Below are 14,424 nucleotides of genomic sequence, written 5' to 3'. Positions count from 1 at the left end.
AAAATGCTCACTTCCACAATTTGTACTTCAAAAAATTAAGTGTTAAATAGATGTAGAATGGGGACTGTTCCAGTGCAGTGCTTCAGTATTAAGAAAAAAAGATTAGCAGAGACAGTAATTTTGCTCCAGTTAAGCTTCATTCGTGACTCAGCAATAATAAGCCTGATCTTTATTTAACCTTCTTGGTAACTTTAGAATGAAAGAAACAGTCTTCGGCCTTTTCACTTTGGCAATGAAATAAAGAATACCTCAGGTAACATAAGAACATAAACCATAGTCTAATTCCATGATCCACATCAGTCCAATTTTAGTTGATTCCAATGGAATTTTTTCTGACCCACATTTGGTTCAAAATCAAGCCAAAAAATCAAAGTGAAAAATGATAGCTAACCAAGAAACTAATTGCCTTAGGATGGTAAGAGGAATACTCACACCTCAGTCCCCCATTTAGGTACATGTAATCTCCAGTTACGCTAAAACTTCTTCCATTAACTCTTCTCCTCTGTCCCAAAGTATTATAAATAACACCGGTATGGCTCTATCAGTGCTGGAATATCACAAAACCATTTAAAAATGTGCACCGTTTTTTTTGCCTATGATCTATTTACATACAAAGTTTACAGTTCCATTCACATATGAGGAGATTCAATGCATGCAGAGAGGAATAAAACTTGCTTTTATACTATGAGTTCTCCTGAAACCTTGGCACATGTCCCCAGGTGTGTGCAGAGGGGGTACCTGCATTTCAAATGCCATGCAAGGGTTCTGCTTTAGTAAAAGCAATGTTTAGTTTTGCAGTCCTATGTGACCATTTTATGTGGAGCACGAAACCCTCTGCTACTGAAACTGCACTTTTTCCAGCTAAGCACAAACAGATTTAAAAAAATTCTTCTAGCATTCATACTTACCACATCATAATTTTGTTCCAGAAATTCTGCTACCAACAATTTGTGTCGTGTTAACAGGTCCTGGAGAAGAACAGAGAAAGGTTACCTGAGAGAGTGTGCTCATTTGATCATCCCTTGATATTTTAGCATTTTTTTACCAGGTCATCTTTTAGAAGGTATTTACAACATGATTTCTATAGACAGAAAGCATTTAAAAACAATACTGCATTGTGTGTTTAGTAGGAATTTAAGGAGAACTTGGTTAACACTAACAGAATCAATATAGAACTATTCTTTCTTTATATTCCTTACAATAAACTGGAGTAGGGGAAATGAAGAAAGTAAATTAACCCTTTATGGAGGGATCAGGTATGGTCCCAAAGCCAAAGTGATCTACATGCTACCCCATAGTTGGAAATCATGCTAAGCGGGATCAACTGCTATTGCTTATCTCCAAGAATACAAAAAGGAATATATATTTATATAATAAATAAATATATATACACATTAATTTATTGAAGCCTCAAAGTTAGGCACCAATCTAAGCTAGCCATCTAGGCACCCTCCCCAGCCAATCCCTCCCCAGAAAGGGGTCTCAGGTAGGTGGGATGAATCTCTTCCGCAGCACTTTTGCTGCCCAAGGTGGCCTTACTGACACGAGCAGTAGCAGAGCTTTCAGACAACTAGATGGGATGCTTCCCACGCTAAAAGGCCAACCAATTCACATTTAAATTAAAGCAACCTCTCTCACAGAATGGGAATGCTGGTGCACAGCGACAGAGATGCAAATGTTCAGCTCCGGAAGAAATCAAGTCCCTTTACTGGATGAATAGCTATGAAATGAAGTGGCCAGTCTGAGGCATTTAAGTTTAATTTTTATCTTATTGCCTCTTCTAAACATAACACTGATCACAATAAATGCCTGATGAAGTCCAAGTCGATATTTTTTCAGTGAATCCGTTTCTGTCATCTTTTTCATCACCTTTTCCTTGGTTTCCTTACCCAGTCAGACTAAAGCTGATCAATAGCTGAAGCAGATGCACAGACACATCCTCTACAGCATCACAAATAAAAGAAATCCTTTACATACTAATCCTTTAATTTATTTTAACCATCAATTATAAGAGAAAAGCAGAGTGCTATAAAATCCAGTACATGTTTTTAATACATTCCTTTATTTAGCAGGACTGCAATGAAAGCAGTTTAAAAGGCTGAGTGCGAGAAACGTGATTCACAAGCTTTTATGCAGGGCACTTAGGAGCCAAGTACAACATTTTTCAATAGGGGGCACAAACGGAATATAATCCAAAATGAGATTTTCTTAGAAAATCACGAGAGACTGTGGAGCAGCAGTGTTCCATCAGCGCTCTTTCCAACCACTGCTGGTACCTTCCACAGTCGACTGTATCTCTAAACACAAGCTGCTTTTCTCTGCATTTTTAGCAGCTCTGTTTCCTCTCTGCAGTGCACCTGGCTGAATTTAATTAAGAAGTACATCTCCAGATCATAAAAAATTCCAATACTTCCCTGCTATAAATATCCTCAGACTTTAATGCACATTTAATTAGCTCTCCTCTGGTGCATAGACCATCCGAGGCTTTCAGCTCTGAACCAGACACCCTGGTGGCAACACTACAAACCCAACATGGAGGAAACAGAACTAAAAACATGAGTTCAGTAATCCAGCCAGTGAGAAATCATAGCACTTATTTTTACAGTATTAGAAATGAGGTAGCTCCATATTTCATGATTCAGTCACTTCCACATCACTTCTTGCTGTTCTAGCTCTTCAGAGCAACAGACAAATAGGAGATGAGCTGAACAGTGGGTTTATTTCCAGAACTGACCATGTGTCAGGTCAGGCAATTTAAAATAAGAGGCCATTTTAAAAAACACAGTTTATAGATTTTCCCCAAGCATTTTAAAAGGTGCTGTGTCTGAGGATGAACTGTCCTTATACTCCTGTCTTTCCAGCACATGTGAGGATGTAGAATTCTATTTTTAAATCCTGCTAAAAATACACTCGGATCACAGGGGACAGAAGCGAGTTCCACAGCTGTAGATCCGTGAACGACGGATCTTTTCTGGGGAGGGCTGCAGCAGTCCGTGGCCCCTGCCACAGCTTAACTGACCCTTGTCCCCATCCTGCCTCCTGGCTGGGCTGAAGACTGTCCACCACCAACCACACACTCTGCTGTTCTGCTCAAAGCAGGACCTGGGGAAAAGATGCAAATCTCTTTTGTCAAGCTGGGAACAGAGTGCAGGAGCACTTTTCCTGACCAGAGACAAATACTCTTCCAAGCATAGTGTAAAATGCCAAAGACAGAGGATTTAAATATCTCAGTTATATTGCGTTTTTACGCCGTCCTACACTGTACTTTTACTTGTCTGTGTTTCTGTGCCACTTCCACTTTCGTAACATTTACCTAATGAACACCACAACAGCACAACTTAAAATAATGGAAAGATGCTGCTGTTGATTAACAGGTGGTTTGAACTGGTCATCCTGCCCAACTCATTACTGAAGAATGCAACGTTATTGCCATTATGCAAATCTTTACCCCATTCAGTAGGTTATTAAAAACTGAGGCCAAGTTTCAGTACACGCTGAATTGCTGAGATGAACTCTAACATTCCTTACAGTTATTCCTAAGGCCTATCTAATCATGTTTCTAGTTAGCTTTGAGAGGAACGAAGGAACAACTTGTTTCTATGACAGCAAGGAACTCGATGATAGAAGAGAAAAAGGAGTTATGTCTATATTTAGAAGAGTCTTTACCTGAAAAGAATTTTCCCCAGCTTGCTTAAATTATTTTTCAGAAATAAACTAATCTTCCCTGTACATTAAGCTCATAGGTTCCAAATTTCACTCAAAAGCTATCCTAGCACCTTGCAGGAAAGATGACAGTCACATACTCTGAGAAATTTGGCAAGCTTCACCCAAATTCATTCTTAACACCACACAGAGACTCTATACAGAGCCTACGCAGTGCTTTCGCCTACTTAGCTCTTAGCAGTATGGTCCTTACACTGAACCATGGGCCACAAAAGTAAGCATACAAATACGTTGTATAAGAATCAGCAGGCATGGCATTCATCTAAACTTGACTGCCATACTCAGAAGGGACAGCAAAAATTGAAAGGATTTCAAAAGCAACTTTTAAATGATTCCTTCTATTTACTGGTTGTGGTCATGATGGGTAGTGGTTTTGTCTCCAGGGGAAGGCAGGGAAAGAAAAAGGTTATGCATTTTACAAGAACTGTATGTAATACATGATTAATTTGAATTTTAAATGGTTGCATAAAAGACTTTGGGTTATCAAGATGAAGAACATTAGTGAAATGTAAGTCTGCACTGAATTAAAGATTCCTTGCAGACTTGAACCACTGTTAGGAATCCTGTTACAAACAGACCAAGGATTAATTATATCTTTTACCGAACAATAAAAAAAAGCCACCCAGGTTTAAAGGCAACACAACATTCAGTGATGACTACTGATGGAGTGCCATTTTTGATGCAACAGGTATCAAATGATGCAGGTATCAAAAAATTTACCTTGAATGTAGCAAAGGCATCAGAAGCAATATCAAATGTTGACATTTCCACATACTTAAAAAAGTCTCTGAACTGTTCCGAAAAAAGTATGATTTTGGCCAAGGGTTCATGCCGGATGCACTCTCTCAGCATAATTCCACAGCGTAAGGCAATATTTGGGGATTCATACCTGAAGAACGAAAAGAAACAGAAAAGATCAAAATGTAGAAGAACAAAGATAAATGGGCACTTTTCTGGCAACGGGGAACTCTGTAGCATAGGGAATGTGTGTGCCAGAGGGGACACAACACGCGACGGCAGGTCCCAGCCACAGCACCATACCCAGCTTCAGGGCCTCAGCCCAAAGCTAAGGAGCAGACAAATAAGGCTGCCAGTGTTTCCCATCACAAACCTCTGCGTTCACAGGCCGAAACACATTTGGGTGTAAATGTGCACTACTCCTCCTCTCTGCAGAAAGACTGTGGGGAGCGTGTAATGTTTCAACAGAGCTCCTTCACCCTTTCAGATGTATGTGAAAGCAAAGCTCACACAATATACCAATCTCCCTTTCCAGATTTAATTCTGAGCTCCTCAGTTTATCCAAGACAAATGTAACACCTCATGACCATCCATCACCTCCTACTCCTCTTCTAGAAAACGTTGCTCTAGAATGTTAATGTCTAACAAGGAAGGTAGGAAGAGTCTATCCAAGCAGTCTACACAGGATTAAGCTTTCTGTTGCTCTGAAGATCCTTCTTGCCATTTAGGAGGAATTTTGCTCAATCGCTCCTCTGCAGAGGCTACAACTTTGTTCAGGAGACAATTATTTGTTCCTCAAGTTACAATCCTGTTACGACACCGGCATTACAACAGCCAGGAGCCAGCACACTTCTCAGTCCTGGAGAGGGAGGGAGCGGGGAGGCAATTTAGATCATCTTCTATTTCTATAAAGACTTGTTTCTTTAAAGCTGAAATTAATCTGAATCAAAACTGTTAGAAACACAATTTTTTAAAAAAAAAAAAGAAAAGAAAAGTAAAAAGAAAGGATGAAATCCAACGGCCAGGAAGGACTTAAAATTATCTTCTTCCAGCAATCTTCAGTCATGTGAAAGTGGTGAAGTCCAAGGGGACAGAAAGCACTCTCTGTTTCAATAAGCTGGCTATACTATATCAGAACTGTGTATTATCACCCAGAGCTTATCAGCATCGTTTTTCCTTTGCACAATTAATTCCTATCCCTAGGCCAAAAGAAAATAATAAAAAAAAAAAAGAAAAACACAAAATGCCATCTGTGCTGTAAGTGAGTGGGCCCTCAAATTTACCACCAGCTTGCAATTTAAAAGAATGGTAGTGTTTTGGGAGCATACCAGAGCTGCATACTTCAACCTGATGTCAACAATAGTTGGCTTAATGAAAAATGAGTTACTATTCCAAACAGGCAAATGAAACTTCCCACCCTCAAGGAAATGCAGGCACTCAAGCCCCTATTTGTTTCCTTTGCATTTGCAACATGAATTTATAACATGGTTAGACAACGGAGACTCACTGTTGTTTCCCGTTGAGACATACCTCTCCTCAACTCCATTAACAGGAATACTAATTTTCAAGGAAAAAGAGGCGGAGTTGCTCCTAGGAGTGCAGCCAGGAAAATATTTAATAGTTGGCTAAGGAATATTTTGGTTGGAATAAAAGCAAATTATATTGTTTCCAGCACAATAACTTTTAAAAACATAAGTATCAACAGAATCATTCTTAGTCAAATGCTCCATTATCTGGAAGTGGGTTATGGACCTTTGGCTGTTCACATAAGTGAGGGAAGTTGGGTTTGGCTCCTGCAATATGCCTGGAAGAAGTTTACAGGCTGCCCAGTTATAACTGGCATGTTCTCTGCACCCACACTTACATGAAAAGCGACCAGGCAGGAATGATAGAAATGTGTTTCAAAATCAATTCTAATGAGCAATTAGTGCTCCATGCTGATGTATTCACACAGCAGAAAAAATTATTGAGTTGTTCTCTGTTCAAATGAACTTACAACCTAAAGAAACCTCCACATACTGACTACTGAGGGCAAGCGGAAAAGGAAATAATGGACTTGAAATATTTCAAAACACTTACTGCGGAGGCTGAAAGAGGCGAGACTGAGAGCAGAGATGCATCTCAGTGCAAAAGGAATCATACTTGCATGGCTAATGCAGAAGGTGGTACAAGGTAAGGAGCACAAGCAAGTGATCAGCAAGGCATTGAGCCCGGGAGACACAAGGTCTTGACAAACAGCTATATTCTGATCTGATTTTACACTAACTTCTATAGCACAAGTTTATCCTTGGATAAACTCAAGGGGAATTCTGCAACTTCAGCCAATATACCATTAAAGCTTTAACTGCACTGTGATAGGAAGACGTCAACACAAAACAGATCAGGGCAGAGATGAAGTATGTTAGAGACAGTATGCAGCACGATATTCACAAAGAAGCTTATAAATTTGTCACTTGTGAGAAGCAATGCAAGTGCCACAAACTTCAAGTCCTCTACAGTCACTGTACTAGAGGGAAAATACTTTCAATTACAAAGGACCAAAGTTATTTCTGGGCTAATGCAATATGCTGACAACGGAGAAAAAATTTGGCCCAAACATATCCAGTACTCTATACACACCAAACATTGTATTCATCTGAAATCCTACTCATGCACAAAGCCTGCACGCACAGAAAATAAGATACTATTAAAGCAAGTCCTCATGTAGCAGGAAGGTCAACTAACCTACCAAAAAAAAAAGTAAAAAAAAAATAAAAAAAATTAGTGAACTACGTGCTGTATGTTTTTCTGAAGCTGAGAAGCTGGAAGGAAGTAGCCAACAACTAAAACGAAGCCTAAAAGGTAGGAACAGTTATCTCAAGCTGGCAGTGCTGCTGAAGTATTAGGCAGGAAACACTGGGCGTGAGCTCTGATTCAGGATCCTTCCCACTCAACAGAGCCCACATTATGCAATGAAAAAGCAATCTTTTGTTGATGCTGTTGGGAACTGACTGTCAGGGGCAGAGGAAATTTTGCATCCAATACAAGTAAAACAACGACAAGCCTTCACAATAGTCCTGGGCTGCTTCTTTTATAGTCATAGTAGAAATACTATTTTTTTCTCTCTAGATAATGTCATATAACAAACGCTGAATGGTACAAGCCAGTTTCCACTTTCCTTTTCTTTAAACAGATTTTGATTTCATATATTTCATTTAGCACTAAACGAATATGAAAATGTGTCCTCAAGTCACGTTTTGAAGTGGTGGTGTCTAACATGAAGTGCGGGTTTCCCAGTCTCATAGCTGATGGCACACAAGCACCGCACACTGTCTGCATGCAACAAGCTGCGTGTTCAGGGCCCTACCCTTGCTGTAGGCACGTATTTCATTGTTTTTAGACAGTCCCAGCAGCAAGACATAGGCAGGTAAGGCAGCACCGTGTCTGACTTCATCACACTGTTTTGCAGCAGCTGCTCGGATACTGTCAGGGCTGGATAGGACTGTCTTCTGGACTACTGCTGATGAATTCAACAGCACCTTCTAACAAGAAAATCCAGAAATGGCAATCCTGGTACAGTGCAGTGCTGCAGAGAGATAGACAAGAAATCAAGAACAAGGAGCCTGAAGACCAAACTAACATGGACACGCTGCTGCACGCAGCAGGAATCACCAAAAAAGCACCTAAGTAATGTCATTTAAATACATCCACTGGCTCAGGTCACCTACAGCAAAAAGTCTGTCAGCAGCACATATGCATAACATAAAATCTTTACTATCATCTTAATATTCTTCGTTATTACAGATGCCAAAGAGTATCTGGGACACGATCCAAAAATATTTTTTAGCTTTAAATAAAGCCCAGACATATGGTAGTGATACATGTGCAACGTGCAAAAACAAAGGGAGTGAAAAATCAAAAAAGCAAAGACAGAGAAAAGAGAAGAAAATTATTGTATCTATACATGAAATTGAAAACAGTTCTACAACCTAACGACAACTAAGAGAATTATCATCACTGTCCTGAAACGACTAGTTTGAGGTTTGTATAAATGGTGAATTTTAATGAACAAATGAAACGAAAATCCATTTAACCACCTTACTGGTTTCCTTTCTGAGGAAGCTTGTGTTTAGTAACACAAGTCAAGTCAAAAGTTTCAAAATTAAAGCTAAATCACAATAAATCACAATGCTTGTAAGAGGAAGACCTAACCACTTGCCCGGGCTGCCCACCACCCTGCCTGCTGGGAAGGCAGCAGGTCCACTCCTCCTCCTGTCGCAGCAGCCGAGAGTTTTGCCACCACATCCAACCACAAGCTCACAGTTCTTTAAATCCCTGGTACTGACTAGTTCTCTCAGTTACTTTTTCCCCTACTCAACTGTGCTGGAATGTGGCCAATTTTGAAGGGAATAACTAGTTTAGAGGACTCCCGTGCCTATCCCTCTCCTGGCTCGGGTCTGCCCCTGGGAGAGGGGGGAGCCTGGCCGAAGGGAATTTTACCCTTGGGGCTGCAGCCTTCTCACGTACAAACCTTAGATGCTGCTTAAGTACTTTCCTAATTTTGGCTGTGGAGCAAATGGTAGAAGTGCAAATCTTCAACCTGAAGAGCAACACTAACACTGAAAAAAAAATCATTCTCTTAAGAATCATTAGTTTAAAAGGCTTATATAATGTTTTTGAATGGCTGTTACTAGTGTGACCACAGAACTAGTATAAGAGTCCACGCTGTTTCCTTCTGATCAGCTAAAAAATGCATTTATTTCTATATCAGTTATTTAACCTCAATCACATATATTCTCCTTTCCTTAGTGAAAAATAAACAAAATCCTGAAGCCAAGAGAAAACTGAGCAGAAAACAGTCAAGTTCAAAGGTTGGAAAAGCAAAGCTTCTCACTAAACAGAAGTCAAAATTAAAAGAGACAGAAACCTCAAGAGTTTTAGGCCAATACTTGTGCGCTCCTGAATGCAACTATGCAGCTGATGTCCTCTCCACACAGCAGTCTACTCCTGCTCCTTGGCCCTTGGGAACCACCAGGTTACAACTGAGCACTGACTCCCTCAAAGGTTAAAAGAAAAAAAAAGAAAAGATTTAATGCTGAAAGTTGTGGAGTTCATTACAGAATTAATTTAAAGTTGAAGTTCACACGTGGCTACAAGTGTTGGAGAAGTCTGTCCCAAAGACACAACTATTCTTTTTATGCCTTTTTGTTTCTCTCTGTTCTACCACAGCGGTCCAGTTTGACTCCAGTTATTTACAGACACCACTGTAAGTCACTCCTGCAATGCAAAAACAGCCTAAATGAAACTCAGCAGTCATCAACAATGCTACAGAAGTGTTTAGGGCAAGAACTGAAGTACACATCAAGCGGGGAGCAGTCAAGAACTATCAGCACATAATTATTCCAACATGAATTCTGGTGAAGCAACAATGGCCAAATAAAATAATCCAGCCATTAAAATCACACAGTTAAGTGGAAAGAAAGTCAACATGGAAGAAGCAAAATAGGAAATGTAGAACACAATCTGAAAATCCTCCCCCCGACCCCGCATGTTCCAGGCAATGCTCTTTAAGGAAAATTAAATTAAAGCACCCACCCTTTTAGAAGCATGAATAGGATATGTGGATGGGCACTAATGTATTCCACAGTAGGGCTGCGTGTGCCAATTTGTCTTCTCAAGATGTTGTTAAATATCTGGGAAACATCCTTTTTGCCCTGTTAAAGAAGCAAAATACATCTTCAACTGGAAAAACATGAACAAATGACCAGTTACTACAATCTCTATTTAAAGTAGAAATTAAATTGAAAACAAAAAAAGTCAGTCTCTTTTTTTGGGCTCTCCGCAGTCCCACCACCTCATACTTGCTGTTTCTTCAACGCTACAAGAAGGCTTCCTCCGTCAGGCAGCTCTGAAGAATACCAATCCCCCCACTCCCATTTGCACCTTTCTTTTTCTAAATGAAGATGTGCAGCCCCCTTATTCTGTCAAGCAAGTCCCTGGCTATCTTAAATAGCAACATAAAAGTACCAAAAAAAGCAAGACACTACCCCGAGCCAAACGTGCTTTTGCAGTGCGTACTATTGCTCCCGCAGCCTCCAAATTTAAATCGTCAGGCTAGCACCAAGTACACCACCCCACAGCTTAGACTCACAAAGCTAAAGCTTTTCATTATTCAAATGCAATCAACGTCAAGCGTGATTGCATTTTTGAAAATCAGGGTTAAACGTAAAACCGTGCCCATTATTTCACCATGAAGAATGAAATAATTACTACTGATAAAACGGCTGTGTCGCATACATGTCTCTGCTTTAGTCACAACTAAGATCCTTCACTCTCTCCTAATTTTCTCCTGTATACATGTATCTGCACAATCATGTTTTGTCTTTGAACGCTTCCCTGTGAGAACAGCTTTTCAGAAAGTCTTTCCAAATTATGTCCTATTCAACCACAGTGTTTGCCAATACGTCTTGCATTAGAAATCCTCTTCCTCCCCCACTGCTTTCTCCCCCGGCCACAGGAGACAAATTGATGTGTGAAATTAATGGAGGGGGGAGACCAGTGCACTAATGACCAGTAACCAAGGCACTGAGTCAACAGTAGGTTACTATGCACAGGACAAGCTAAAGCAAAAGGTTACTTATAATCTGTACATGCCCATTGATCTGTCTCGAGAGGAAAAACATTCCTTGGTGGAGAATTTACTGAACGTTTGAAGCCAAGGAGCAGATAGTTTCACACAGAGGGAAATTCCCTGGTTTCACCTCTACAAATAAATCACTGCTGAGAAACACAAAATATTCTGCTTTCTTACTCATTCCAACCCAGCTGGCTTGGAGACTTGGGGACTCAGGGAATTAAAGAGGAGAATCAAATCAGAGCAGGCCAGTCCATCTGCCTTTGTCTGCAACACTTTTGACCCATGGACACTCTCTTAATTAGGCTAATTCTTTATAAAGTCATCCCATTCTCTCCTATCTTTACAACATCCGTAACATATGCCTGGAATCTTGTGATCCCCAGTGGCTTCAGCAGTTACTCCGAGGCAAAAACAATCCAGACAGAGAAGAGCTGTTGAAAGGGCAAGACGAAAATGGCCAAAAATTAAGTGATCCTCTCTGCTATGCCAAATTTTATATTAGTTACTTAATACTAGGTGCACTGCAGCATTATATCCAATAGCAGAGAAGAGATAGATATATATATATCTGTATGTATCTCAGAGAGGAGATATGTATCTCTTCAATCATATCCAATTTTCTACAGACCAGTAATGGTGAAAGCCAGAGAAGCTGGTCTCTCTGGGTTCTCCTGGAGGGAATGGAGGCAGATAGGAGGGAACTGAGGCAGACTTCCGTCACCACCAGACATCTATAAAAACTGTAGGAATACTTTGCAACACTTCTTACTTGGATCTGCAATTCAGTTTTGCCTTATAATGAAATACATATAACCACTGAAGCACAAGATAAGACAGCATGGAGAGAGACTGGCTAGATAACAAAAAAACCTGCAAAGGATGCCATTATATAAATAACAAATTGTGTGATACCTACACCATAATTTAGCTCCTGTTTCAAGACCAAGTAAGAGAAAGCTTCTAACATCACCAGTTCTAGGCTTGTGGCTGTTTACTGCCTCTTTTAGTGGCTTTACAGCTTGTGACCCTTTAGGCTTGAACACAGTTAGTAACATCTGGGTTTTCAGTTGACTTTTTCTGTATGCACACTTTCCTCGGTCCTTCAAAGTTCAAAGTAAATTCCCAAAACCCCAGTCTGATCTTCATTCTGGGCTCCTGCCCAAACCTAACTTTAGTGCTTCATAACAATATTGTCACCAAAATTGTATCTTGTTTCTTGAGTGGCAGAAGCAATAAACCTGTGTTTTCTATACACGTGTGACAGATGTGTGCAAGTCTCCCCTACACACATGCCTGCCCCCAGCCACACGTGCTGTAAGTGTACCGGCAGATGAAATACAAATGAGACAGGACTCAAGTCTGTGTTTCTGCCTTTTTGCAGTGGGGGCATTAACTCTGGTCTCCCTCCTCTAAACAGCCATGACGTTTCCTGAAGTCTTTGAAAACACATCTTCAAAGGGAAGTACAGCTGTGCAAAACTGGGATCAAAGTCGGGAGCAGGACTGGTGAGGAGGACACAGGGACAAAACAAAGAAACCTACATAAACATTATTCCCTTCAGAAATCAGATTTCAAAGTACTTTATGATTTTGCTTTCTACCATTACATATGGATCAAAAAATTACTTTGTATGTTATAAAGTGAAGAAATTGCTTGTTCAACAAAGGAGCCTAAATGCCAGCTGTGGCCACCAATATAACAAAATGGAAGCAGAAAAGCTGATAAACTGAAAAAGTCAGTGGGGATATGAAGACAAGGCAGCACATGCTCTTCATACCCTCTTGTTCAATGACATTTCATTTCTACTTTTTTTTTTTTTGCCAAAAGACTATGTAAAACAGCTTTGCTAAATGATTGAAAAGGTTTCATCATGGAAAAAATCTATTTTGCAATAAGAGTTATTAGGATTGTTTGTAATAACAGTAATTCAGCAACAGATTAGGTATTTCATTCAGTGCTTGCATGTGAAGAATGTGGGTTCAGTATGTCCATACAGAATTTTTTGTCTGACAAAAGCAATACAGATTGTTAGGTAACAAAAAAAACCCAACGCAGTGGTTTCTGTTCTGTAGTGTATTTGCTAACAGTATCTTCTCCTCCCCCCTCTCCTTTTTTCTTAGAAACAAATAAATAAAGGGTTTGGGAATTGCTGGGTTGGGTTTGGTTTGCCTTTTTTTTTTTTTTATTTGTCATTAAGACTTTTAACAGTAAACAGGGGTGGCAGGGAGAAGACAGAAAGGATCTCAGTAAATTCTAGCCTAAAAAAATCCCTTGAACTTAAGACCTGAGCAAGAGCGAGAGAACTCCACTAACAGCATTTTCAAAAATTAATACAAAATAAATAAATCAGTCCCTTGAATCCTGGCTTTACTGGGGTGGGGGGAAGAGGGGGAAAAAGAAAACATAAATCTCCAATCGTTTCTCCCTTTCATTCATTTACAAAATCAAAAGAAAAGTAAAGTAACGACAAATAACTTCAATAAGGGGAGAAAATTTCCACAAGAAAGTAACTCCCACAAAAGGTGATGATCTCTCTGGGGAAATGATTTTTAAATCCAGTGTCCACCCTGCTCTGTACGTTGGGTATCGCTCCTGCTTCAGACCTCAGCGGTGGAGGTTTGGTTCCTGGGAGCTGGGGATTTCTCACTGCTGGAGATGCTTGTGACGATCCACCAGCGCCCGGGAGCCATAGAAATCACAGGATGCATAGCAGCAGTCCCTGGGGGCCACCAGCTTGGCTGACCATAGACCACAGGAATACTATAATGGCCTGCCAGTGACGAAGTTTCTTCCTAGTCCCTACCAGTTAAAGGTCAATTAAAAAGTTTTATATTTATTTTGAATTACTGAAATCTTTTCTACCATAACTCTTCTTACTATTTATAAGTAAGTTCAGCTGACTTAGTAGTGGTCTACTAAGTTGTTGGCTCTTACAACAAAATTGGCAAGGAGTTCCATGGAATATATAATTATATATATATATATATAAAAAAATAAATTTTATATATATACATATATATTCATATTAATCTTTCTGCTAGCAAAACCCCATTATATTCCTTTTTTTTTTTTAATCCAAAGAATTAAGTGGGGACAACCCAATTTACCTTGCAATCTGCTGTCAGTTTTTAACACCTTTTCCAACTCCCTTCCTCTCATTGAAACCATCCTAACTTTTTTCAGTCCTTTTCACATGAGATTTTCCCATGCTTCCAATTATTTTTATTTCATGTCCCTGGACCCATTCTAAATCGGACACACTCTTCAGAGACGGTGGTTGGCTCTAGTTGCACTATCCCAAAGTAAGAGGTTCATCACTGCAGCTTACAAGGTCCATCACAGACAGT

General features: G+C 39.9%; 1 protein-coding gene across 1 annotated transcript in view; it reads right to left on the bottom strand.

Moving 5' to 3' along the window:
• CAB39L (calcium binding protein 39 like) overlaps positions 1–14,424 on the bottom strand; it is a 36,468-nt gene that overhangs the window by 9,868 nt on the left and 12,176 nt on the right. Inside the window, exons 3-5 of the mRNA XM_086481939.1 lie at positions 10,036–10,154; positions 4,444–4,612; positions 909–968 (exon numbers count right to left, since the gene is read on the bottom strand). Coding sequence (XP_086338065.1) covers positions 909–968; positions 4,444–4,612; positions 10,036–10,154 — 348 coding nt within the window. The remainder of the gene's footprint in view (positions 1–908; positions 969–4,443; positions 4,613–10,035; positions 10,155–14,424) is intronic.

Source organism: Leptosomus discolor, chromosome 1 (genome assembly GCF_034619465.1).
Source record: "Leptosomus discolor isolate bLepDis1 chromosome 1, bLepDis1.hap2, whole genome shotgun sequence".
Lineage (NCBI taxonomy): Eukaryota > Metazoa > Chordata > Aves > Leptosomiformes > Leptosomidae > Leptosomus > Leptosomus discolor.
The sequence above is the reverse complement of the archived record's forward strand: the minus strand, read 5'-3'. Positions and strand labels throughout refer to the sequence as shown.